The sequence below is a fragment of the Macaca thibetana genome, chromosome 6 (genome assembly GCF_024542745.1).
Source record: "Macaca thibetana thibetana isolate TM-01 chromosome 6, ASM2454274v1, whole genome shotgun sequence".
Taxonomy (NCBI): Eukaryota; Metazoa; Chordata; class Mammalia; order Primates; family Cercopithecidae; genus Macaca; species Macaca thibetana.
Genome location: NC_065583.1, coordinates 107,578,795 through 107,605,422, shown reverse-complemented (window position 1 = coordinate 107,605,422; position 26,628 = coordinate 107,578,795). Strand labels below are relative to the sequence as shown.

General features: G+C 39.5%; 1 protein-coding gene across 5 annotated transcripts in view; it reads left to right on the top strand.

The window, feature by feature from the left end:
* ARHGEF28 (Rho guanine nucleotide exchange factor 28) overlaps positions 1–26,628 on the top strand; it is a 313,178-nt gene that overhangs the window by 244,812 nt on the left and 41,738 nt on the right. For all 5 annotated transcript variants that reach the window (XM_050793496.1, XM_050793501.1, XM_050793498.1 and 2 more), the window contains 10 exons: positions 1,318–1,458; positions 4,227–4,474; positions 7,525–7,647; positions 8,824–8,941; positions 10,897–11,151; positions 12,650–12,726; positions 17,983–18,161; positions 19,127–19,218; positions 20,347–20,529; positions 23,948–24,079. In XM_050793496.1, the coding sequence (XP_050649453.1) occupies positions 1,318–1,458; positions 4,227–4,474; positions 7,525–7,647; positions 8,824–8,941; positions 10,897–11,151; positions 12,650–12,726; positions 17,983–18,161; positions 19,127–19,218; positions 20,347–20,529; positions 23,948–24,079 (1,548 nt within the window). The remainder of the gene's footprint in view (positions 1–1,317; positions 1,459–4,226; positions 4,475–7,524; positions 7,648–8,823; positions 8,942–10,896; positions 11,152–12,649; positions 12,727–17,982; positions 18,162–19,126; positions 19,219–20,346; positions 20,530–23,947; positions 24,080–26,628) is intronic.

Genomic DNA, 26,628 nt, shown 5'->3' with positions numbered 1-26,628 from the left:
GCCTCCCGAGCAGCTGGGACTACAGGTGCACATCCCCCCTCCCCCCCAGCTAATTTTTGTATTGTTTGTAGAGATGGGGTTTCACCACATTGGCCAGGCTGGTCTTGAACTCCTGACCTCAGGTGATCCAACTGCCTCGGCCTCTCAAAGTGCTAGGATTACAGGCATGAGCCACTGTGCCCAGCCATTAAAGCATTTTTTTAAAGCGTATTTTATAGGGCAGTACTTAATCTAGGAAATTGCTTTTTGTATCCAAGCTGCACCAGTAAGAAGGAAAAACAAATGGAAAGAGAGTAGTGACAAGAGAGAGGAGTGGACTCTACCCCAGGAATCTGTTTTATTTTAATCTTAAGTCTTTAAATTCATTGTCATCTCATTTGTACTGCTCTGAGCTGGAACTTCTCTAATGAGTGCCGTTGGGTAAATAGGGTTTAGTTTTCCTGAGGAGTGTGTATGGGGGGAGTGGTGGGGGAGGGTTGCATGTATGTATGTGTGGTTTGTTTGTAATTTTATCAGAAAAATCTGCACTCATTTGTGACTCAAGTACTTACTGCTTTGTGTCTTAGCAAGTCAAGAGCAAACCAAATGGATGAGTACACAATTCAGATTTTAGTAAACGGTGCAAAATAACCCAGAGCAGAAGAAGTTCATGTGTTCAAGATTGTGTACACACATTATGGACTCTGTAGGTTACCAAAAATAAAACTAAAATAGAGCAGGCCAAAACAAGCAAAATAATCTTCAAATGTCTTTTTTCCTTCATATAAACAATCACTCTTTTTAAATATCTGATTTTTCTTTGCGTTCATGAAAGCTGTCTTAATTTGGACCATTTCATCAGTCCAGTTTTAAGAAGTTTTTACTCTGGCTGGGCACAGTGGCTCAGGCCTGTAATCCTAGCACTTTGGGAGGCTGAGGCGGGCGGATCACTTGAGGTCAGGAGTTCAAGACCATCCTGGCCAACATGGTGAAAGCCCATCTCTACCAAAAATATAAAAACTAAGCCAGGTGTGGTGGCACATGCCTGTAATCCTTGCTACTCAGGAGGCTGAGGCAGGCGAATTGCTTGAACCTGGGAGGCGGAGGTTGCAGTGAGCTATCGCACCATTGCACTCCAGCCTGCGCGACAGAGAGAGACTCTGCCTCAAAAAAAAAAAAAAAAAAAAAAAAGTGTTTCACTCCATGTTAATATATTTTGGTTTAATAGTTTCCATGTTCATAGCAGATTTATTTAGGGTGAGGAATCCGTAGACTTACGAAGGTGTATTTGTGCTGCGTTATTATACTTCTGGCTTTTCTTTTCTAAACACACGTTAGATGTTGTGGATTATTCTCTGTGGAGTGACCTCAGCAGTGATGCCCAGGAGTTTGAAGCAGAATCTTGGAGTCTTGTGGTGGATCCCTCATTTTGTAATAGGCAGGAGAAGGATGTCATCAAAAGACAGGATGTCATTTTTGGTAAGCATTTCAAATATGCTTTTTGGGTTGAAGCAGTATGGTGCAGAGAACAGAACATGGAATTTGCAACTGTACAGGGTTGGGTAAAATCCCAGTTCTATCATTTGCTGTTTACCTGATCACAGACAAATTATTTAAATCACCTCGACCTTAGTTTCTCCATCTGTAAAAAGAGGATAATATTAATAGCAAAAACCGCAATCAGTTTGCAATAACCTAATAATACTCAGGTTTTAAATACCGTTTTGAGATTGCAATGAGGTATAATATGTATTTGGCACAGAGCAAATGTTATTTCCCATATTCCTTTCAAGTTTACTTCGGTTTGGCCTATACTCTTACCTCTTCTATATAAGAACTGCAGTACACCTTCACATATTTTAATGTAGGGCTATTGCATATGGCTTTCCAGTTTGGCTGCATACACCAGCCATTCACAGAGACCAGGGGCAGTCCGAGTAGCTGCACCTGGGTTAGGGCAGGGTTTGACTGTGTGCTGCCATCCTGAGTACAGAATTCAGCTGTGGTGAGACTGTATTTTGTCATGCTATTTGGGATGAAGGCATTCTGGATTGGGGAAAGTTAAATTGTAGATTAGGAAAAAAATGAAACTTTGAAAAATTTCAAGTACAAAGTAGATGCCAAAATGTGGTTCCAAGAAGATGCCCTACTTTAAAGATAACACTGGGTCTTTTCACTAATCCTGTGTATGCAAATATGGGCCCCAAAGTCCATAGGCAGTTAGGATACCTTGTCACCTGCCTCAGGTGGTGGTTACGGACATGAGGTGAGATGGTGTACGAGTGTGCTTAGAAATCTGTCAAGAGCTGTGTAGGTGTGAGTTACTTTGGAAAGGAAGATGCTGTCCCTTTTAGTATTTCTTAGGCAATTTATATTCTGTCAATTTTCTTCATTTACCTCTCAATTTCATATTATTAAAAATAATCTAACCCATTGGAATGAATTATTACATGGCCTTTTGTGTCAGAAAGGCTTGTGTTCCTGGGCGAATTCTTTACCCTCTCTTCCTCACTGTTTCTCTTTTCAAGATGAGGAAAATCATTCCTATTTTCTGGGTCATAATGTATTAATGGGTTAAAAGATTAAATGAAATGATATAGGTAAGTGCTTAGCATAGAGTAGGCACTAAAAACATGATAGGAAATAATAATTCAAAGTTAGTGAATTTCTAATTAAAGAAATTTTTATTTTTGATAAAATATTAAAGCTATGTTTAGACTTGCTGTCTCTCCATGGCTGATATTTAAGGTTCTTTCCCAAAACTTGCAGTAAGTTTGGAAATACTCATTAATGTGCAACTAGTACTTTTGGTGTACCTGTAAATTGTGAGTTGTTATTTTCTCTCCTGATGCGTTTTAAAAATTGAGGTATAATTCACCTGCTCAAAATTCACTCCTTTACAAGTACACAATCTAGTAGTTTTTAGTATATTCACAAAGTTGGGTAGCCATCACAATTTCAGAGCATCTTCATCACTTCAAAAATCCTGTACATGTTACCAGTCACTCCCCCCATTTACCCCTTCTGCCAGCCTCCGGCAAACACTAATCTACTTTCTGTCTCTACGGATTTGCCTATTCTAGACATTCTACATGAATGGTACAATATGCAGTCTTTTGTGGCTGACTTTTGTCACTTAGCATACTGTTTTTAAGGTTCATCCTAGTCGCAATACGTACGGGTACACCATTCCTTTTAATAGATGACGAATATTCTATTTTGTTTATCTAATCATCAGTTGATGGACATTTTGGGTTTTTCCACTTTTGGGGTCTTACCGTGGCTTTATGTTTAATCACTTGAGAAACTGCCAGACTGTTTTCCAAAGCAGCTATACCATTTTGCATTCCCACCAGCAATGTATGAGGGTTCCGGTTTCTCTGCCTCCTCACCAACAGTTGTTTATTGCTTTTTTATTATAATTATCCTAATGTGTGTGAAGTGATGTCTCATTTTGGTTTTGATTTGCATGTCCCCAATAGCTAATGGCGTTAAGCATCTTTTCATGTTCTTATTGGCCATTTGTATATCCTTTTGGAGAAACATCTGTTCAAATCCTTTGACTATTTTTGAATTGATTATTTATTTATATTGTTGAGTTACAAGATTTTTAAAAATATATATTCTGGATACAAGTTCCTTATCAGATAAATTATTTACAAATATTTTCTCCCATTCTGTGGGTTGTCTTTCCACTTTCTTGATGGTGTCCTTCGATTGGTTGTGATGCATTGCTTTCCCCTGGAGAAAGTGGAATTTTGGAGACAGATTCTGCAATAGAAAGGACTTATGGTTTTCTGCATTGAAGACCTTTATTTAGTTCCATTCATTTCACCAAATTAATTGTGCTCTTGCTCAGTGCAAAAACCAAACAAACAAAGAAAGGAAGAAAGGAAGCCAACAAACTAAGTTGTATTTTAAAGGGCATTCAGGTTGGAATAAGACCTAGTTCCTAGCTGAAGGTATCTAAAGATCCTAGCTAGTTATATTATTGAGTTTCAGATACATTAGATTCTTGTATATTGGACCTGACATATATATCCTCTTTAATATCTGGATAAAAGAAAATGGTTTAATATTTTAGGGTGAATGAAATGTTTAAGGCTGACTTTTATATTGGAATATTATTGATATTCTCAAACATTTATTTTTTATTTGTGTAACATATAGTGTTGAGTTACTAATTTAGTTTAATAGTGATACTTGCTTTTTAAAGCTTAAGGCTTATGTGTGCTCACACATTTCAGAGCTAATGCAAACAGAGATGCATCACATCCAGACCCTGTTCATCATGTCTGAGATCTTCAGGAAAGGCATGAAAGAGGAGCTTCAGCTGGACCACAGCACCGTGGATAAAATTTTCCCCTGTTTAGATGAGTTGCTTGAAATCCACAGGCTTTTCTTCTACAGTATGAAGGAACGAAGGCAGGAATCCTGTGCCGGCAGTGATAGGAATTTTGTGATCGACCGAATTGGAGATATTCTGGTACAACAGGTAAGAAAAGCTTAAAGTCCTTGACCTTTAGGATGTAAGTGGGATTTGAATCAAAATCTGCCCTTTCATCAACAAGAGTAAAAAAATGTTATTTTGAAACATTCATAGTGACATTCTGAGGATGTATTGACCATCATTAGCTCGTAAGTCTCAGTAAGGCAGGGATTCTTGGCTATTTGATTACTGCTATATTTCAGCACCTGGAACAGTGCATGATACTATAAATATTTATTGAATGAGTGGGCCACTTAGGGGAAAAAAATCAGGAATTCACCTGAATGTCATGTTTTACAGTGGTCTGCAACACTTGGAAAGGCAGGGAGCTCCATCTGCAGTTGCTTTAGCATGGCTTTCCCTAGGTAGATGCTAGAATGCCATCTTCTCCAAAGGTACTGTTTTTTGAAGCTGTTTCGTCCTGTCATTTACAGCAATGGAATTCAGCTGTTGGTCTGTATGCAGAAAATGGGGGAGTTATGCTGAGTAGTATTCCATGCTATTGATGTGTCACCGTTTACTCATTCACTTATTGAAGGATATCTTCTTGTTTCCAGTTTTTAGCTTTCCAGTTTTTATTTAGTTATAAATAAAGCTGCTATGAACACTCATGTGCAGATTTTTGGTGCAAACCTAAGCTTTCATTTTTTCTGGGATAAATGCCCAGGAATGCAATTTCTGGGTTGTATGGGAGTTGTATGTTCAGTTTTGTAAGAAACTGCTAACTGTTTTCCAGAGTGGTTGTACCATTTTACACTCTCATCAACACTGTGCAAGTAATCCAGTTTCTCTACATCCTCACCAGCATCTGATATTGCCACTGTTTTTAATTTTGGCTATTTTTAGAGGTATAAAGTCACCTCATTATGGTTCAAGTTGCACTTCCCTCATGGCTAATGATATTAAATATCTTTTCACGTGCTTATTTGCCATCTGTATATCCCTTTCAGTGGAATTTCTGTTTATGTCTTTTGCTCATGTTCTAATTGGATTGTTTGTTTTCTTATTGATGAATATTAAGGTTTGTTTACATATTCTAGACATTAGTTCTTGTCAGATATGTGATTGACAAACTTTCTCCAAATCTGTAACTTGTCTTCTCATTTGCTAATTTTGATGAAGTCTAGTTTATTAGTTTTTCCTCTTAATAATTGTGCTGTTGTTTCAAGTTTAAGGATTCTTTGTCTAGCCCTAGGTCTCAAACATTTTCTCCTATTTTAAAAAAGGATTTACAGTTTTGGCTGGGCATGTTGGCGCACGCCTGTAAAGCCCGGCACTTTGGGGGGCTGAGGTGGATGGATCACTTGAGCTTAAGAGTTTGAGACCAGCCTGGGCAACAGGATGAATCCCCGTCTCTACAAAAAATATAAAAATTAGCTGAGCGTGGTAATATGCACCTGTAGTCCCAGCTATTTGTGGGCTGAGGTAGGCAGATCTCTTGAGCCTGGGAGGTTGAGATTGCAGTGTGCCAAGATCTTACCACTGCACTCCAGCCTGGGCATCAGAAGTGGCACCCTGTCTCAAAAAAAAAAAAAAAGTTTTACAGTTTGATGTTTTACATTTAAGTAAGTGTGTGTTGCATTTTGAGTTTTTTTTGGTGCAGGTTATAAGACTTAGGTTAGGTTGAGGGTTTTTTTTTTTTTTTTTTTTTTTTTTTTTTTTTTCTTTTTGTCTATGGATGTCCAGTTGCTCCAGGGCCATTCATTGAAAAGGCTGTTCTTCCTCTGTCTAATTGCTTTTCCACTTTTGTCAAAATCATGTGGGTATCCGGGTTCCTATTTTGTTTCACTGATCTATGGGTCTATCTTTCCATAGTGTTAATAACTGTAGCTATATAATCTTAGAAGACTGAGTCCTTCCACTGTATTATTTTTTCCAAAATTGTTTTAGCTATTCTAGTTCTTTTGCCTTTTCATATATATTCTAGAATAGTCTTATTTATAGTTTTAAAAAGCATACTGGGATTTTGTTAAGAATTGTATTAAAACTGTCTATCAGTTTGGAGAAAATTGACATCTTTACTATTTTGAGTCTTCTAATCCATGTACATCGTATAGCACTTCATTTATTTAGGTTTTTGTCATCTTTCACTGGCATTGTATAGTTTTTACTATATGAGTCATATATGTGTTTTGTTAGATTTGTACTCAAGTAATTTTTTGAATGATTGTAAGTAGTTTAAGAATTATCATTTGAGGCTTATTGGCCCCACACATTCATATAAGCGAAGATGAAAAGATAAGAGGTTGTGATATAAATTTTAAGTACTTTTAAGAGGATGAATGTGTTCTGGTTTCCATTACAATGCTCTTCAGTGTGTACATGTGCATGTAAGGCCATCACAGTCCAAAAAAATGGCTTTCAAGTCATTCAGCTAGTTCTCTTCACACCACTTTATGATTCTAAGTTGATTCCTATGTGGATTTTCTATAGGTGTTTTTCTACAGGTAAGGCTTATTGAAACATCCAGCTCACATCTCCACTTCTCTTCATTAGCCAATAAACAGGCAGTCTTATTATTCACTGGTCTCTTTCATCTTGGCTGATGATAGCCTGCTCTTGATCTACTTGTAATGTGTGAACAAAAAAGCAAAATTCCTTACTAAGGACTGAGTCTGTGGACATGGTCATTAGCCAATGTAAATGCCAAATGAGTGATTTTTTTGGGGGGAGGGTGTCAGACCTTCCTGAAGGCCCCCAAATGTTGCCATATACTTTTCTTTCAATCTATAAAAGTATTAAAACTATAAATTGAAATGATAAATTTGTATTAAAAACTAAGAAGAGAATAAAATATATCAAATGTTTTTTATTTGGCTATTTGATAATTATATTAGTTCAATATAATATCACATTATGTTGACCCTTACCACTCAACTTTCTTTTATTTTAATTTTAAAAATGTCTGAGGAGATAAGTGATTGTGTTCAGAAACTCTATGATGTTTATTTTTTTATTTGCAAATACTCTTTTGAAATAGATGAAAATTGCATATTTTTTGTGTGTTTAGAACTTACTAAATTTACAAACCATTATTGAAATGCTATTCTTCCCAGTTTTCAGAAGAAAATGCAAGTAAAATGAAGAAAATATATGGAGAATTCTGTAGCCATCATAAAGAAGCTGTTAACCTCTTTAAAGAACTCCAGCAGAATAAAAAGTTTCAGAATTTTATTAAGGCAAGTATTTTAAAAGTTTATTACAAAGTGATAAATCAGCATGGAGAAATAGTTTATGCTTGTTTCTTAATGATTTAAACAAATTTCGTAGCTAGATGATGCTTTTCAGGGGAAGAAGGGAGGTGGAAGGTTTGTGGCAAAGATGTAAAGTCTCTTTTTCTGAAGACTCAAATGATATTGCCCCCAAATCATTTCCTTTTGTATATTTGTGAGGTCATGTCTTCCAACCATCTGAGAATATTTGTAACATACTAGGAAGCTGTTTTATGCCCTGACAAGTTATATATCAGAAAAATCAAAGTGAAAATAAACACAGAATCTACTCCACTTCTGAATTAGCTTGAAGTAGATTCATGACATCATATAATTTCATCTGTAATATTTTTCTCCAGATGAAAAACTTAAAAATTATGACATTATTATACAAATAAACTAACCATAATTTTTGATATCTTAAAATTTCACTGATTATCTCATAAAATTGGATTACTTAAATCAGGATCTGACCAAGGTTCATACATTGTATGAGGTGGTTATATCTCTTAAATCTCTTTTAATTTGAATGTTATCCCCCCCTTTTTTTCTTCTGCTGATTTATTTGTTGAAGAAATTTGTCTTATAAAGTTTCCTGGATTCTAAATTTTTATCTGCCATGTTAAGAATGCTACCAGATTTTCTCCCTTTTTTCCCACATAAATATGTGTTGAGGACTTGAATGCTATGAGGAATACTTTGATATTTTTAGAAAAAAAGTTGTCCTGATTCGAGGGAACTCTAAGGGCTGTAATGAATAACAGCAAATGTGAAGGAAGACCTGTTGGGAAAACAAATGGTAAACTGCAAACTGATGTTCAAAGTCTGACTTTGATTTCTGATTATTTTTCAAAAATTTCGCTATTTATAAATCAAAACACTTAGAAGTATTGGAACTTCTTTTGGAATTTACTACAAATACATCAGAGTAACTTGAAACTTCTTAAAATCTTGGAGAGTTGGGGTATTAAAATTTATGACAAAGTATACAATTTAAATTAGTGATAATGCATCATTTTGTTAACAATGAATGTTAAGTCTGCATAAAATTGTACTCTTGCAGATTCTTTGTATTGTTAAATTCACACCTGAAAAGTAAAGACAGGTAGAATTTGTGTATATAAAATGTATATATTTTTTAAGCTCCGAAATAGTAATCTTTTGGCTCGACGCCGAGGAATTCCAGAATGCATTCTGTTGGTCACTCAGCGTATTACAAAATACCCTGTCTTGGTGGAAAGGATATTGCAGTACACAAAGGGTAAGTTGTGATTTGTGGGATAAACATTTGCCCCTCTTACTAGTTTTAAACATAGCTGAGGTGTTCTAAACAGGCATAAATGTTTGTGGTCTCTGATTCATAAAGAGTTTCATGATGGAGAAACTGTTAAAGCCTTAGAATTTGGATTCATTTTTAGAAATTATCTTTTATATTGCAGCATGGATAATAGTCTGAATTTCTACAGGTAGCTCAAACCAAGCTGGCTTCTTCTTACTTTGAACCTGCGTTTCCCCTCTTTATTTTCCCCACCACTGGGCTTTCTTACTACCTCCTCTTCCTTATTTTCCTATTACCTTCACAACAGTCTGATGAAACATGCTATTGATCCTATCATGAAATGTCAACTCTCCCAAGCAATCAGTTACTAAGTTGAGAGGGATTATAAGAAGGATCTATTTTTGACCCTGTCAATTCATCAAGTTCCAGGGAGTAACATATGGGCATCTTTTAAGAAGCTATGAATGCACATGGCTGGTCTGTAAGCTCCTTGTGGGATCTACAAGACCTGTGTCTGTCTGGTTTACAGCTGGGTCTTCAATGTCTAGTGCAATGGCTGGTACAGACTAGATGATCAATAAATAAAAACATCAGTGCCATGAATGAGTAAATAAAATGGTCTAATCCTCAAGCTAACATATTGATCTTGAGTAAAGATTATTATTAGGGTGGTAGCGTGTTATGTTAAAAAGGGCTTGGGTTTGGAATATTGTACACTCGCGTTGCATTGTATATACTCAGCTCTGCCACTCATTCACTGGGCAAATTATTAACTGAGCCTCAGTTATCTCCACTACAAAATGACATGAAACATTACATTTCAGTTCCAGTTGCCTCAATAAACATCAACTAGGTGGTCTTTATCACCAAATATACTTTTATATGGAGTCTCAGGAGGCTGCTTCAGAGACTCCTTCAGAGTATTTTCATAAGATAATCTAGAGACAAGAGCAGGTAGCCAGTATTTTAAAGAATAACAACTGAAATCAATAATTATTTGCTCTTGGTATGAGCATGGCTGATTTATCTATTAGCACAGCACTTGGTAAAAGAAAATATTTTCATGGTACCCATCAGAAGAAAAAAATTCATTTTTTCTTCTGATGGTAAAAGAAATTAAAATATTTAATTTTAAAGAAAATGGTCAAAGAAAATGGTTTAATTATAGTAGTAATATATTCAGATTTATGCTAATGCAGTTATAAAGTATGATTTTGAATATTATTTTATGGAGGAAGGGATCAAGGAATATAAGTGATTCTGAGGCTGTTCATATCACCGTGTGACTCTGAGAGTATTACTGGCTTGGCCCCACAGCTGGCTTAAGTTTTAAGAAACTTGGCATGAGGATTATTGATTACCCACGTCTAAGAAGGTAGAAGGAAGGCCTAAGTTATTATATAACACATTTCCTGCCCTAGGGGGAAGCTCAGACTCATCCCTAGAATTCAGACATCTTACTGTCAGCTGAAGCACATTTAATAATGCAAACCTTTCATAATAAAATATTTTAACATCTTTTTGGTGGGGGGAAGGTACAGAGTGATATTATAGGATTTAATTATTATTATTATTATTGTTATTTTTGAGACAGAGTCTTGCTCTGTCTCGTAGGCTGGAATGCAGTGGTACAATCTTGGCTCCCTGCAACCTCTACCTCCCAGGCTCAAACTATCCTCCCACCTCAGCCTCTTGAGTAGCTGGACAAAAGGCTCACACCACCATGCCCGGCTAATTTTTGTATCTTTTTTGGTAGAGACAGGGTTTTGCCATGTTGCCCAGGCTAGGGATTTAAGTTTCATCCAACATTTTTCTTATGGGGTTTTTATTGTTTAGATAATGTATTTAACTATATTTTTAAACTAAAGAAAAAATTGTCTTCCTTAGTACTCTGGTTTATTTATATAATATTTTTTTGTTTCTTTTTCCCCACACAGAAAGAACCGAAGAACATAAGGACTTATGCAAAGCTCTTTGCTTAATTAAAGACATGATCGCAACAGTGGATTTAAAAGTCAATGAATATGAGAAAAACCAAAAATGGCTTGAGATCCTAAATAAGATTGAAAACAAAACATACACGAAGCTCAAAAATGGACATGTATTTAGGAAGCAGGCACTGATGAGTGAAGAAAGGACTCTGTTATATGATGGCCTTGTTTACTGGAAAACTGCTACAGGTCGTTTCAAAGGTACTGTGGCTCGACCATACCAATTTCTCCCTTCATATACATTATTCATTTAACAGAGGACAGATTTTCAAAAGAAAAACAGTTCAGAATTGCAGGTACACATGCACAAACCCCAGGTCAGTTGAAAGATTGATTTGTGAATTTCAGTAGGCAAATCTGGCCAATGATACAAATCTTTGGTGGGAGTTTGTTGCCCAAGCTAAAACCTTTATACGTATTTTATGAATTTGCAAGTTTGTGATGTCTGAAATCAAAGGAACTGAGAGTTCTGCTAATTGTTGGCACAGAAAAATTATTCTGGTAACTGTGGTGTGTTGAAAGCAAGGCAGTACACCTACACACCTAGGGGCTGTTGTGTGTCAACACAGCCTAGGGCTGTCAGACCATGGAGGGGAGAAATAAAAAGAACTCTGAATGTCATCTTTGTTACTGACTAATAGAATACATCCACACACCTGCTGACACTGGTTTAAGCTCTTCCTCAGTGCTACTGTTTGCTAACTGGCACGAACTTGACTCTGTTCAGGAGTCTAAAGCGGATAATTCCATTTCTTAAGGACTCATTATTAGCTGTCACACTGCCTAACCCAGGCTTTCTCACCGTGGCCACACACTAGAATCACCTCTGGAGCTTAAAAACATTACGAATGCTCATGTCTCCTCCCAGAGATTCTGATTTTATCGCTGTGAGGATGAAACCAAAACCCATGGGATGTTTAAAGGCTCCCCAAGTGAGTCTACTATGCAGCCAGGCCTAAGAACCACTGTTTCTAACAGTTCGTCTTAATAACATCCATAGGTAGGCAGTGAGAAGAAGAGGTTGTTAAATTCTAGCTAGTCAAAAATTATTACCCATCGGAGGATGATCAAGTTTTGATGGAGGTTGCAACTAATATCTGAAATGGGATTTGTTGATCAACAACTAGCAATGTTGTATTGAAAAAAATATTAACCACAACCTGTAGATTCTATTGCTCGAAGTCATTTGCTCTTTATCTGTTTAGTAGAATCAGTTTGGTAACTTTGTGTTAGACTATTCAGTGGATGCAATGAAGATGACTTCTTGTGAACAATTTGTAAGGGAAGTGCAGAATCCTAAATCTTGCTTAGATCTAGATGAAACAAAATAGCAGGCATATATAATTTGAGGTAGAAGCTGCCCTTTTACATTTTTAATTCAGCACTTTTCCTGCCAAAGGTAAGAGTTTGCTCCATTTTATTAAAACTTCCTTTTTTATGGGTATTTTTCTTCTGTTTTGAAAGTGACTACATTAAACTTTGCTGGAGATTTACCTATACCTACAGCTACACACAAACATGCACACTTAAAGACAGCTTTCTATTAAATTGTTAATAGCATATATCTTTGGCTATCATAACACAGGTGTTTTTTTATAAAAGTTTAATACTTAGACTAAATGTTAGTCTTTTTATTTTTATTAAGTTTATTTGAACTGTGGTTTGCTTCATTAATACTAGTAATGTTTTTTCTTTGAAGATATCCTAGCTCTACTTCTAACTGATGTGCTGCTCTTTTTACAAGAAAAAGACCAGAAATACATCTTTGCAGCCGTTGTAAGTATATGACCATGTGATGCATTTAAAAAATAGGTTTAATCGCACATTTTCTTGAAAAATGCCTAAAATTCTTAGTGAAATAAAATAGTCACAGGGAAGTATATGCTTATGTTACGTTTCCATTATTATTTGTGATTGCAGTGTTTAGAGACAAGCATCTCATTAGGTTAAATTAGCATGGTAAGTGTTGCTTCATGACAACCAGGGCTGGTACTTAGCTGTTTCGGCAGCGTAACCAACTGTGAGAATATTGCAGTCCTTCAGTAGTGGTTAGTGAACAGGCACTGCTCTGAGCCTCCCAAATGTCCCCATACCATCTAGTTATCTTGGTCTTTCCTCCAGACTCCTCTCTTCCCTGCCCCTTCGGCCCCAAAACCCCTTCCCTTAGATCCAGCAACTAAAATGTGAATGCTGGGCACAGCTGATCTCTTCCAGCACTGGGCTTTCTCCATGCCCATTGGCCCTGCTTTCCCACTTACTAACCCTGTGACTGCCATCATGTGCCTTCCGCCAGACAAGGGATACCATCCTGATGCTTAAATGTTTAGAGAAGATTCTTTCTTCTTTTTACTATAGTAGCTTCTAAAGACAGTGTATGAAACTATTTTTGTAGTGTGTTAGAGTAATCTAATTTCTAGCACATAGACTTAGACTAGCCATAAAATGAGAATTTAAGACATTTTGTATAGTCGAGTTACACTAGCAATAAAACCAGTATTTTATGACATTTACTACATGGCATCTGATTGGTCCAAATGACTTAGAGAAGGACGATATTGCCAGTTAATTCCTTGTTAGCATCATGGAGCATCAGACCCCGTTGGAGGAAAGAATCCAAGACACATAATAGCAATATGGGCAGTGTAATGGTGGCTCCCTAAAACGCTAGTGCTTATCATCCACTGAATGTTAGGACATTTGGGTACCATTAGCAGATACCATTAATTCCAATCAATTTTGGCAAATGCAAAGCTTAATGTGGCTTCTGTTACCTCGTTCAGAGAAAACAAAGAAGCATGTCTATCCAGGGATGAGATTCTGGGAAAGAGGCGGGAGCCGTGCCTCATCTGCCGCTGTGTACTAGGCAGGCTGACTTGAGAGGCTTCTTCATCCTGTTTGGCACATTCCCTTTCGTCAACACAATGATGTTGAGTTGTATAAAGGTCAAAGACATTTTCACAGAGCTACACTAGAGGATAATAAGAAGACTTAAAGAAGTCTCTACGTTCCCAATCGATTTGAACTGTATTACAAATTTCATGAAAACCTATTGGTTTGTCCAGTGGCTTCTCTAGGCTGTTATCTGAGATGCTCAGAGATTCTCTGAAAGAACATGAGAAAATAAGTGGGAAGGTGGGTACCATTTTGTTTAACCTGTGGGATGGTGAGGGCCATGTAGGAAGAGGAAACAGATTCACATCTTTATAGAAACCAATGCTTCTTTAAAACCAAAGACCTAAAAGAAAAGCAAATTCTGCTTCTCGGATGATATTACCGGACAGATGTCCTGCTGATTGATCATGAAGTAGATAACATAAAGACAACTACATTGTTTTTTAGGACAAGGTAGCATATGGATTCAGATCCTGTAATGCTCAACTTAGAGCGTGACTTGCAATGTGATTCTTTCCTTCTTGTCTCATATGACCTCCTGAGGCATTATCTGTGCTACCCTTAGACCACATTTACCATTAAGTGGGGTATTAGGAATGCAATCCACCAAATGGGAGAATGAGGACAGTTACAACCTAGCTCTTCTTGGTGGAATGTGTTTGGCTATGGACAACAGTAAAATGTTACTGATACTGTTTTTTAAAGATGTTAACCTGACAGGTAGCTGCATTCATAAATGACAGCTAAGCCCTTGGTGGTATCAGAGAGCAAAAGAGAAAGCATCATTTTATCCTTGAAGAGTCAGGTGCACCCTACTGTTCATACACTCCTGAGTTACATCTATCTGACAACAGCCCATGTGTCACAATATCTTATAGTTTAAATTGTAGGGAATTGAAGCATTTGGCTAGCGGTATACAGATATCTGGATTTCCTAGTTCTCATCCTAGAATTTTAGAAAGTTTCCCTCATGCTAGTACAGGTGAGATTCTCCACTCCTTGTGCCCTTTAGAAAAAACTTCTTCCTCAGGTGCTTGTCTTGCTGTATGTTACAGAAGACGTGATTAATTTGGAAATAGCCAGAAGATTAACAGCTGAAAGTAACAAGAGGATGGAATAGTGGGTCCCTACAAGAAAGTTTTGCTTTGTTTTTGTTTTTATAAAGGACTCAGCTGGAAATTGGGGCAAAGCCCAAACCTACAAAATGTGTAAGAAAAAGTAGATGTGTTCACTAAGTCTTAGAATACTGAGTCTAGGAGGAATCTCTTGAACATCAAAGAAAGCAAATTCAAAAGGAGCAAACAACCAAGACATAGTGAACATGTGGACTTGCAAGCTGAAGTTCCAAATAGGAAGCAGTCTCAAAATCTCTGTATCATGGCCGGGTGCGGTGGCTCACACCTGTAATCCCAGCACTTTGGGAGGCCGAGGTGGGTGGATCACGAGGTCAGGAGATCGAGACCATCCTGGCTAACACAGTGAAACCCCGTTCTACTAAAAATACAAAAAATTAGCCAGGCTTGGTGGCAGGCGCCTGTAGTCCCAGCTACTCGGGAGGCTGAGGCAGGAGAATGGCGTGAACCCAGGAGGCGGAGCTTGCAGTGAGCCGAGATCGCGCCACTGCACTCCAGCCTGGGCGACAGAGTGAGACTCCATCTCAAAAGATAAAAATAAAATAAAATAAATAAAGTGTCTTTATCGCAATGGAATCCCTGAATAGTAGAATCAGCACAGAATGGATACGGTGTAACAATACAGCTAAGCGTAGCAGTTCCTTTCCTCTTCTCCTACATTAGAGGTCTTCAACTCCTAATGCCTGTAGGGATTGGGCAGAAGTGTGATTGAGTGAACATGACAGGGTCAGAAGCGAGGAGACAATAGAAAGTTGTAGGGACTGTAGTGAAAAGTGAGTCTGTGCCCTGTCTCAAAGATGGCAGGGATTATTGGGCTATAGCCAGTGTTTTAAAATGGGAATATGGGCCCAGGATTGCTAATCTTCTGCTTTCCCCAAGAACCCAGAAATCTAAAGGTTTTAAAAAGTGATATCCCCTAGTATTTAAATACCGAGAACTTATTTTTAAACTTTGTTTGTTAAATGCCGTGGCACAAATAAAACATCTCTGCAAGCTGGGTTAGGCCTTTGCATCACTAGTGTTTGACATCTACCTCCAAGGCAGACATGCTACTTCCATTCCTGGAGAGTTAATTGAATTTTTGCTCATCTCCAGTGTTTGTGTGTGGTTAGTATGAATACCGATGGACAGGTTCCTATGCCCCCTGGTCTGATGGTGATCGAATGAATGTTACTTTCCTTGCACTTACCTGTTCTTCACTTTGAAAAGATCTTACCCTGCCACCTCCCCTCCCCTGCAACACTAACCAACTAGTTCAAATAATTTCACTCTTGCTCATGTCTTAAGCAAGTAAACCTACTCTGCCTTTTTATATACAGAGGCTGTTTACTTTGTCAGCTGAGGAAGCTAAAACTGCACATGGAATCAGGGAAACAAATAAGGTCTTGGGAGTAGGTCCATAATAGAATAAGCCAGATTACCAATGCTCCAAGGATCTCCCTAATTAGAGAGGGCAGTATTCCAACAACTCTGCCATGGGGCTGCTTTTGCTTCCATTTTCAGAGGCTGAGCACAGGGCCTCATAGACCAGTGGTCTTGTCTCATCATATTTTTTTCTCTCATGCTACTCTGAGAAGCATGGGGTGAGGAGGTACTCTGGGTCACCATGGCACACAGCATCAGATGTGGCCAAGTTGTATGATGCTGGGAAAGCTGACAAGCCAGCACTAAGGAGTCAGCAGTGAGGGGACTGTGGCTTGTTCTGGATAAAGGTGTCGCTTAGTCCATGATGGTGAAGCAAAACCACACACTGTAACCAGCTCTGTAAACAGTGGTGGAAGCCACAGACCAAAGAAGAATTCTTCATGTTATCCCCCAAACTGTTCATCCTGAAGTCATTCTTTTCACCATTCTTTCAACTACATCTACCTACCAGGCATCATCAGTGTGCTGTTGCTCTTTCAATCCCCAGTGTTTAGAAAGGAACATTGGAGGATCACAGTAGATGCTGATAGAAGAGGTGGTTTAATCATGGCGTACATGCCAAATTTTAGACTTTCTTCCTATTACCCTCTGGTGGACTTATGTGAAACTAGTCCTACCAACATTTATTGAGTGCCTACTCTATGCAAGGCTATGTGCTAGGTGCATGAAGATGAATGAGACCCATTCCTGCCCACCAAGGGCTCATCTGCTAGGTGAGAAGAGGCAAGAACTTGTAGGCATTTTGTTGCTGTGGCCCACATGACATTAGCAAAAAGGATTGGTTATGCCTGGGGAGTCGAAGGTCTTACCACCTATTAGTATCTTTTATAGTCCACGGGCTGGGCTTCTGAGTTTCTGGGCTTCTTTTCATTACCTCATTGAAACAATATTGCAAGTCAAATGGACTTTTTAGGGCCTCCATCCTTCTCAATCTCTTTGTGACATTTGACACATGAGTTTCCTATCTCATGCTGTCTTAGAAAAACTCCTGCCTTGACTATGGCATTTTGATATTTTTCTTCTCTGATTGTTCTGTATTTTAAACAGTTCAATTTTTAAACAACCAATTCCTTTTTTTTTTTTTTTTTTTGAGACAGAGTCTTGCTCTATTGCCCAGGCTGGAGTGCACTCACTGCAACCTGCACCTCCAAGGTTCAAGCAATTCTCGTGCCTCAGCCTCCCAAGCAGCTGGGACTACAGGCGCACACCACCACATCCAGCTAATTTTTGTATTTTTAGTATAGATGGGGTTTCACCACATTGGTCAGGCTGGTCTTGAACTGCTGACCTCAGGTGATTCACCTGCCTCAGCCTCCCAAAGTGCTGGTATTATAGGAGGGAGCTGTGCCCAGCCTAAATCACCAGGTCTTAAGGATGAGCATTCCCGTAATTCCTCTTTTTCCATCCTCTCTTTTCCATACCGTCTCCATGGGAGATTGTATCAATGTCTACAGCTCTTTTGAAAAGATTGGAAGTGGAGAAAGGTTTACCTACTACCGTTGCTTCCTTTAGCTCATGTTTTACGAGAGCCTTACTTTAGCTAGGATGCTGTTTCATCTGCGCACCTTCCTATTTTATGTAGGATCAGAAGCCATCAGTTATTTCCCTTCAAAAGCTTATTGCTAGAGAAGTTGCTAATGAGGAGAGAGGAATGTTTCTGATCAGTGCTTCGTCTGCTGGTCCTGAGATGTATGAAATTCATACCAATTCCAAGGAGGAACGCAATAACTGGATGAGACGGATCCAGCAGGCTGTAGAAAGGTAACATTTCCTTCTGTCCATAATCTATGGAACAGAGTTGTTCAACTGGGGAAAATATTCTAACCATGTCTTCCTGCATGAAAACTTTGCCTCTGCCAGAATGGTCTGCTCCCTGCCCCCTGCACCTGCCTGCGATAGCCCCCCATCTGCAGCTTTCTCCTCCACGCCTCCCTGCATGTAATGCCCGCACCTCCCTCTGCCTGTGTGTGCCCTGCCAGGCGTTGATGCAGCTCGGGCCTCCCCTCCTCCATGAGGACCTCTTCAGTCCTGGTGATCTCTTTCTTGCCTGAAATTCTTTAACACCTGCTCACTAAAGCATTTACTCAATGCTTCTTATATACTGCCTTGTAGCTATTATCTTTTTTATGTACATATGTGTGTGTTTCTTTAATTAGATTGGAAGCTCCTCGAGGGCAGGGGTCAATGTCTTATGTTTCTCTGTGTGCCTAGTGCTGAGAAATCATTCAATAAATGTTTCTGAATTGGTGGATCTAAGTATTCTAAGTCAATTTATTCCTCATTACTTGTGCAAGGACAGTTTTTATAATTGGGAGCACAAGGGTGGAGGAGATCATTCTCAACAGTAATTTAATTAGTTAGATCCTGAAGTTATATACAATTTCTGTACCTCCACTGCACCTCATCTGATCTGGCACCCCACTTCTATTCCCTAAAATTCTTATACTTTATTCCCATTATGGGTGTGTGTGGTGAGTGTGTTTGTGTTCACTGGAATATTTGAGTCATCCCACACCGCTGATTTTGAGAGTCATGTAATGTTATGCAAGATTTTTTGTATTCTCAAGAAAACAAGTCTCTGGCCAGGGGGCATGATGCATTCCCTTTATGCTGAAATTTTCTCCCTTTATGAATAAATCCATTGCCAAGTTCCCAAGTTTTTCCAATGAATCTACAGATACTTGCATTTGGTTTCAGTTGTGTCTCCTGACTATTGTCTTTTAAAGTTGTCCTGAAGAAAAAGGGGGAAGGACAAGTGAATCTGACGAAGACAAGAGGAAAGCTGAAGCCAGAGTGGCCAAAATTCAGCAATGTCAAGGTACAGTGCAGGCACTTCTGGCTCCCTGATCGTGGTGTTCTCCTGGGTGTTGGGAAAGCCTGAGTGTCATGAACAGGAGGTTATAACTACATGATTCATCCTGTGCACCTGAGGCCCATCTGGACCCCCCTCCCAAGAAACACTGAAAACCAAAAACTTACACTAGAAATGCTCAAATAAGATGACATTCTCTTCACTTCCACCTTAGTGATTAAAATGGATGTAAAAAATGCACATGAAACAATAGCTGTGGGCAGTGTGGTACAGAGGAATGTTGGAGTTACTTGTCTCATGGTTTAATTTTAGGTCTCAACACTGTCATGTCAATGATTTTGGACAAGGAACCCAACAGATCTGGTCCCCAGTTTCCAAGTTTGTGAAAGAAGGAGATTAGACTAGCTCAGTGATTTTCAACTCTGGTTTGACATTGGAATCAGTTGAGAGGTCTTTAAAAATACGAATACCTGGGCCTCACCCTCCACCAATTGAATCCGAATCTGTGGCCGGTGGGATGTAGACTTTGGGGTTTTCAGCTCTCCCAAGGTGACTTTGAAGCACAGAGGAGACTGAGAATTCCTGGATTCAATGCTGGTTAAGGTCCCTTTGAGCTTTAAGAATTCTGCAATATGTTGAAATCTGAAGACAATGATGCATGCAAAGATGGGCAAAGAAATTGGATGTTTAGAAACAAAAACTTAAACCAGTATGTTTGGTTTTGACCAAAACTGGCTGAAGCCTGTGCCGTTCCAGGCATTTGTATTGTTCACTCATCATGAACGGGACTACCTCAATTTTCATTCCCAAGCTTAATGTTTAGTCTTAATAGAAACCAGCCTGAATAAACAAAGAATAGCTTTGCAAATTTTCTGGAATTAAGGGACTGAGAGAGGAACCTTATTTACAGAAAAGACAATGGAAGCTGAGAAAGTTGTTAAGTCACTTGCTGGAGGCCAGAGTCACTAAGCAGCATGGTCAGGACTGATACCTGCATCTACCCTACTCATCAGCCTGGGCTTTCTCTTGGAGGTCATACTGCTTGCTAATTAGCTACATCTTTTTCGTGGACTTTCACACTAGTGGTAGTATTCATGTTAGTGATAATCTTCTCTGGTAAATACTATTTCATAGAAATACTCACTAACCAAGACCAACAAATTTGTGCGTATTTGGAGGAGAAGCTGCATATCTATGCTGAACTTGGAGAACTGAGTGGATTCGAGGACGTCCATCTAGAGCCCCACCTCCTTATTAAACCTGACCCAGGCGAGCCTCCCCAGGCAGCCTCATTACTGGCAGCAGCACTGAAAGAAGGTAAGTCGCTTTGAGAAGGGTTTGGGTTGACACGTTCAGAAAATGTTTATTGAACACCTACTATGTGCCTTGCACTGTGGTCTTGGTGCTGAGGATACAGCAGAACAAGACAAGGTCCTTACTCAGCTAGAACTTGTATTTCTAGAAACACCAAATATAAAGAAATAAATATGTCAGATTGTATCAAGTGCTATGAAGAAAAATAAGCAGTATAAGGGGGAAAGAGGGTGATGGAGTTGGGATGGCTCTGTTTTAGATAGGGGGGGTCAGGGAAGGCCTCTTTGATATAATGATGTGTAAGTGGATATGAAGGAAGAAAGCCGAGTGATATCTTGAGGGAGAGTCTTCCAGGTATAGGGAATGGCCGGCACAAAGGTCCTGGTGCAGGGAAGTGCCAGGCTCGCCTGAGGAGCAGGCAGGGGGACAGCACAGGCAGAGGGAAGGGAGGGTGGGGTGAGCAGTGCAGGGGATGAGTCCAGGGTTCTATGAGTCCAGGGTTCACTAGGTCTCAGGTTGCATGGCAGGAGAGAAGGACTTGGAGTTTCATCCTGAGTGGGATGGGAAGCATTAGAGAATTTTGAGTGGAGCAGGGACTTGACCTGTGGTTTGAAAGGTACCTCCTGACTGCTGTGTGGCGAATAGACTTAAGGGGGCGAAGTGCAGATGTTGGTAATAACAATGGGAGATGGTGGTCGAGGTCGGGTGAAGGGCACGATCATTGGAGATGAGAAAGTCCAGAGGATGAGAGGCCAGGGTGATGGAAGGACTAAGTTTATAGAATTGAAAATATTGAGAATTTTGACAGGATTAGCATTGGTGGGATGCGGAGAACTTGTGCCGTGTGCTGGCTCATTCAGAGAAGGCAGGCGAGTGGCTGAAGGTCTATAGAGGAAAATCAACAAGGAAAGGTAGTGAGCAGTATGACCGGAGGGCAGGAGCTTCAAGGCAGAAAGGAGTTGAAGAAGAGGTGGAGATAATGGTCTGGAAGTGACAGTGGGACAAAGGGCTTCGGAGATAAACCAGCTACCTCCTGAGAGGCTGGCAGGAAATGCTGTTGTACAGAAGAAGGGCTGGTAAATTACAGACCACGGACTACACATGTCCCACCACCTGCTTTTGTAAGTTTAGTTTTACCAGAACTCAGCCACATCTGCTTGTTTATGTGTCGCTTGTGGCTACTTTTTCCTACAGTGGCAGAGATGAGCAGTTTTGACAGACTGTTTAGTCCACAAAACCTAAACTATTAACTGGCTCTTTGCAGAAAATGTTTGCCAGCCTCTGGTTTAGAATCTCAGAATATTAGCTCTGGAAGAGAATTTAGAAATCTTAGAATCAGCCATCTTTATTTCCCAGTTGAGGAAACTGAGGTCTTGAGAAGGGCATAGAGGTCTGAAGTAGGGTTCACTGATAGAACCCCTCATCCATCTGTTTCTCAGATATCCATTGAGCATCTACCTTGTACTGTTGCTGGTGCTTGAGAGGCAGTGATGCTTTTGTAAAACTTTTAGTGATGAAAGACAGACAATACTTAAGGAAAAAAGAGAACTTCGGATAGTTATCTATCCCAAACATAATGGGATTGTGATAAGGTGAAGGTGTTGCTTCAGAGAGATTAGCCTAAAGACCTCTTTTTGAGATGGGGATTGAGAAATGAGAAGCCAGCTGTCTCAAGAGCTTGGGGAGGATCATTTTGGGCAGAGAGAAGGAAGTGCAAAGCCCCTGAGGCTGCAGTGAGCTTCACGTGTTTAAGGAAAGAAAGGAGGCCAGGGTGGCAGATGTCAGCATGGATCACCATTAAATGAGGTGATGTGGGCCAGGCAGGCTGGGATCGGATCATTGTAGGCCATGTTTAAATAATTTTAAAAGAGGATGTTATTCCAAACATGATGGAAAGCATTGGAAGCTTTGAATCATGGGTGTGGCGTGATCTTGTTTATGTCTTAACTCACTGGCTGCTGAATGGACAAGAGACTAGAAGGAGACAAATCTGCCTGGAGACCTATTAGGAAGTGATAACAGAAGTTGAGATAAGCCTTGGTCTAGACCAGTGCCATTGACAATGGGAGCAGAGAGAAGAGGCCGAGTCAAGATATATTTTAGAAATAAAGTCAGAAAGAAACTTCCAAGTGGGTTGACAAGAAGCAGTGACCTCCCTCATTATCTTTGATAAAGCCTTGATCAAATAGATCGCCCACTCTCAGTATCAGCCAGTGGCTTTAACTTTCTCCCCCACCAAAACTTTCAGTAATGCTGGGTTGTACGCCCATCTGCTTCCATTCCTCTGGCACACTGTGACAGAGGTGCCAGGGCAGCGGCGGACCCAGCTGCTTAGAACCCAGAGCAATGGAGGTGCTGCCTTAGCTGCAGTTGGATAATCCACCCTCGGTCACTGAGCATCCAGCACCAGCTGCAGCCAAAAGATTGAGCAGGAGTTCTTATCAGAGTGAGGGAGTTATCTTCTGACAAAAAACCAGTTCCGTAGTGCACCTTGAATGGTCTCCTTGAGACTTCACTCTGCTGGACAGCTTTTCCTCCTTCTTTTCTTTTCTTCTGTCTCTGCCTCTTGAAACCCATCCATCCTTCCAAGTCCTGCTCAGTTTTCACCTCCTGTAAAAACATATTCCGAATCCTGCTAGCTAATAGAATGCTCTTCCTCCTCCATGCTGCAGTAGCGTTTATGATGCTCTAATAAAGCTGATGGAGATGAGTGCTGAACACTTGCTTCTGCATAGCCTAGTGAGTCATGTATGTCTCTTTCCTCCTCCAATCTGTAAACTACCCTCTTAGTTGTCAAATGCCCAATAGCCCCTAGAACAGGTGCTTGTTTAAAATACAAATCCTGTTTTCTCCTCCAGAGAATCAAATCCAGTAAGTCTAGAGCCAAAGACTGGGAATCTGTATTTCTAAAGACAAGTGTAGGGAAAATACTCTTTTGAGGAATAGCTAATATTTCTGAGTAACAGGTTTTAAAATTTTAATGCCTGATATGTTGATACTAACTGAATGACAGGAAGTTTTTAGGCCTACCAATTTACTGAAAGTTGCATTTGAGATATTTTTATATAATGGGTTTATAGTTTTTTATTGAGTTAATTCTCTGTTGTAAAATGATGCTAAAAGTATTGGTCTAGATTAAAGGTCTGCAAACTTTTCCTATAAAGGGCCAGATATGAAGTATTTTGGGTTTTGTAAGTCACAGTCTCTGGGATGCAGTGGTGTGTGTGCATGTGTGTGTGTGAGTGCGCGCGCAGGCACATGCCCGTGTTTTGACAACCTTTAAAAATGTAAAAATCATTTTTAGCCCCTGGGTCATATAAAAACAGGGACAGGCCAAATGCAATTTGCCAACTCCTGGTCTAGATTAAATATATGCCTATCTTTGTTTTTTTAGATTTATTTTTGTTTTTCTCTATCTTAGCTGAGAGCCTACAAGTTGCAGTGAAGGCCTCACAGATGGGCGACGTGAGTCAATCACGTGAGGACAGCCGTGGAGACTCTGTCTTGGTGGACACACTCAGTTCTCATGATGTACCAGGATCGCCGACTGCCTGTAAGTGAAAATGCAGGCCTTGGCAATGAGCCCGAGCGCAGCCCTGGAGCTTACAGTGGTCACATAAAGTAAAGGCAATGACTGTCTCTGGTTGAAGGGGACTTGATATATTTTTTTAAATTAGAAAAACACTGAGAATAAATATGCTAGCCTAAATGAATATCATATGCATATAATAATGACACTGGGGTTTCAAGTATGAGGATCTGAAGAGGAGTTGGTGGGTTATACTGCTCTGTTTGCCAGCCAAATGTTGGACCTTCCCCAACACCTACTCTGCCTCATTTTTGATAAGATTTATTGAATACAGTTTTGAAAGCACTTTTTAACTTTTCTGGTTTTTTAAAAAGGGAGTCCCTGCAGTTGATTACAGAACAAGCTCTTAAACCTAATCTCATGTGCATCAACTGAGAAAATAACTCAGAAAACCAGAAATATACACACGGCTCCCTCCGCCTCCCTCCTTTCTCTCTCTCTCTCTGTCTCTCACACACCAAGTTTAGTGGTATGGTTAAAGCGGAAGTGCCAGAAAATTCTTGTTCTGTGCCATCCTACACTTTAGTTCATGTCAGAATTCATTTATTAAAACACTGTTTCAATACATTTTAAATATAAAAAATTAGAACGTAGAGAGTTGGTTTAGGTGATTTCCCAGAACCTAGCTATCCTGTTACATGTATAGTTGTAGGCTACTTAGTTCCAGAAAGGTTTCTAAGATAAAAGCATAAAGAGTATACTTTTCATCCTGTGCAGGTGGTAACGACCTTACTTCCACAAGGTCTTATGTGCGTAAGATAAAATGGATAAAATGTCTTCAATAGTTAGAGATTGGAAGGTTAAATTGAACTCAGAACTTCTTTAACAACATCCCTTGATTAAGATATATAGATGCAGTATAGCTTTTTAATTCTATACTTATTTTTTCCTTTTTTAAATACCAGCACCACTAATTATCTTCCTCTGTCAAGTTCTGCTTTATCTAATCCTGGGTTTCTATTTTCAGAATGCGCACATATGTTTTTCATTTTGACACAGCCCAGATTCATCAGGGGAGTTGTACTGCCCTGGGTGATTTCCTTTTAAAAGAAGAACCTCATTATGCCATTGAGGAGGCTCTGTCTAAAAATACATGCAGGGATCTGCTGCTCTCAGCCTCGCCCCAGGGACAGCTGGAGAGGCTCCGCTCCGCAGCTGCCCGAGCCCGCGCCGAGCCTTCCCTCCCTTCAGGCCAGGCAGTGAAGGTCTCCTTGTCTGTATCCACATCTCTCCTGACTGGGGAGAGTTTCAAAAGGGACACACGTGGCATTTGTCTGAACCACTGAGAGGCTCTTTAGAGGGGTCTGATATCGGGATTCAGGCAGAGGAAGTACCGAAGCAGGCTAGTGGGGTCCTGTACCCCAAGGCCTCTTCAGTTCCGGGTCAGACTGGAACATGGTGCTATGAGAGTTTGATTCTCTTTATAAAGTTGTTCAAGGCGCAAGGCTATTCCTAAATGAAGGTCTACAACTGTGACCGAATGGGTCGGTTCTGCAAGTGACTTGGAAGACTGGGCTCTTCTGCATCAGGCTTATGCCAGCCTGAGGTTATAAGCCAAGCAGACCGCTCTATTTTCAGTCTTCAGTATACATGATGAATATCTTCTACTTCTAGAAAAGTTCTGTCCACTGGAGACCTTCTAGCCCCCCTGAAACTGGATACAGGGACAGGGACCTGATCTGTGTTTTATTCTTCTGCCTTGTCATCAGCTTCTTTCCCATTTGATTTTCCTAATTTCTATGAGGGAGTGAGAAACAGAATGGTGAATTCTTTAGTGATGCCTTTGGCCACTCTTTAAGAGTTAGGAATAGCACCCAATAGTAGAACCATTTTTCAAATGACAGAGAAACCTATGAAATGTCCCCTCACTAAGTGAGTAAGTGCTGATCAGCTTGAACAAAATGGACTTGTTTTCAGCTGATCTCATCTGAAGCCATTTCTATTTAGACAAAAATATCTTTGTATTAGAAGAGGCCTTTGAAATCCTAGAGGACTCTCATTTTCCAAAGACATAAGTATTTTTATTAATTTAAAGAAAAACATTTCCTGTATTGGAAATAAAGTTCCCAGATGACACAATAAAAAATTATACAAACAGTGTCACAAAGTGAATATCGATTTTGTCAGGGTCAAGATTGGACATGGTTCTAATAAAACACTGTGTTTTGGGCTTTGAAAATTCTAGTTTTAATCAGTGCAAGGTGGGCACAGTTTAAGTTTTAACTGAGTTCACATGGGTAAAGAAAGAAATAAAATCCTGCCAACCGAGATTTAATGGATGAAGTGAAATCTGTATTTGGTATTTAAAAATATTTCTGGACTAGTTTCTGTGTTTTCATAGGTTAAATACATAGTATTTGTAAATTTAAAGCATAAATAAGAAATGTGAGAAAAACAACACATTTAAAAATTGTTAAAAAATAAGTTATTCAGAGATAGGGACAGGTTCTTGGTTTGTTTGACTATGAGACTGTGAAGTATGAGCCATCTCCGCCTTCCTAGAAAGACGTTTC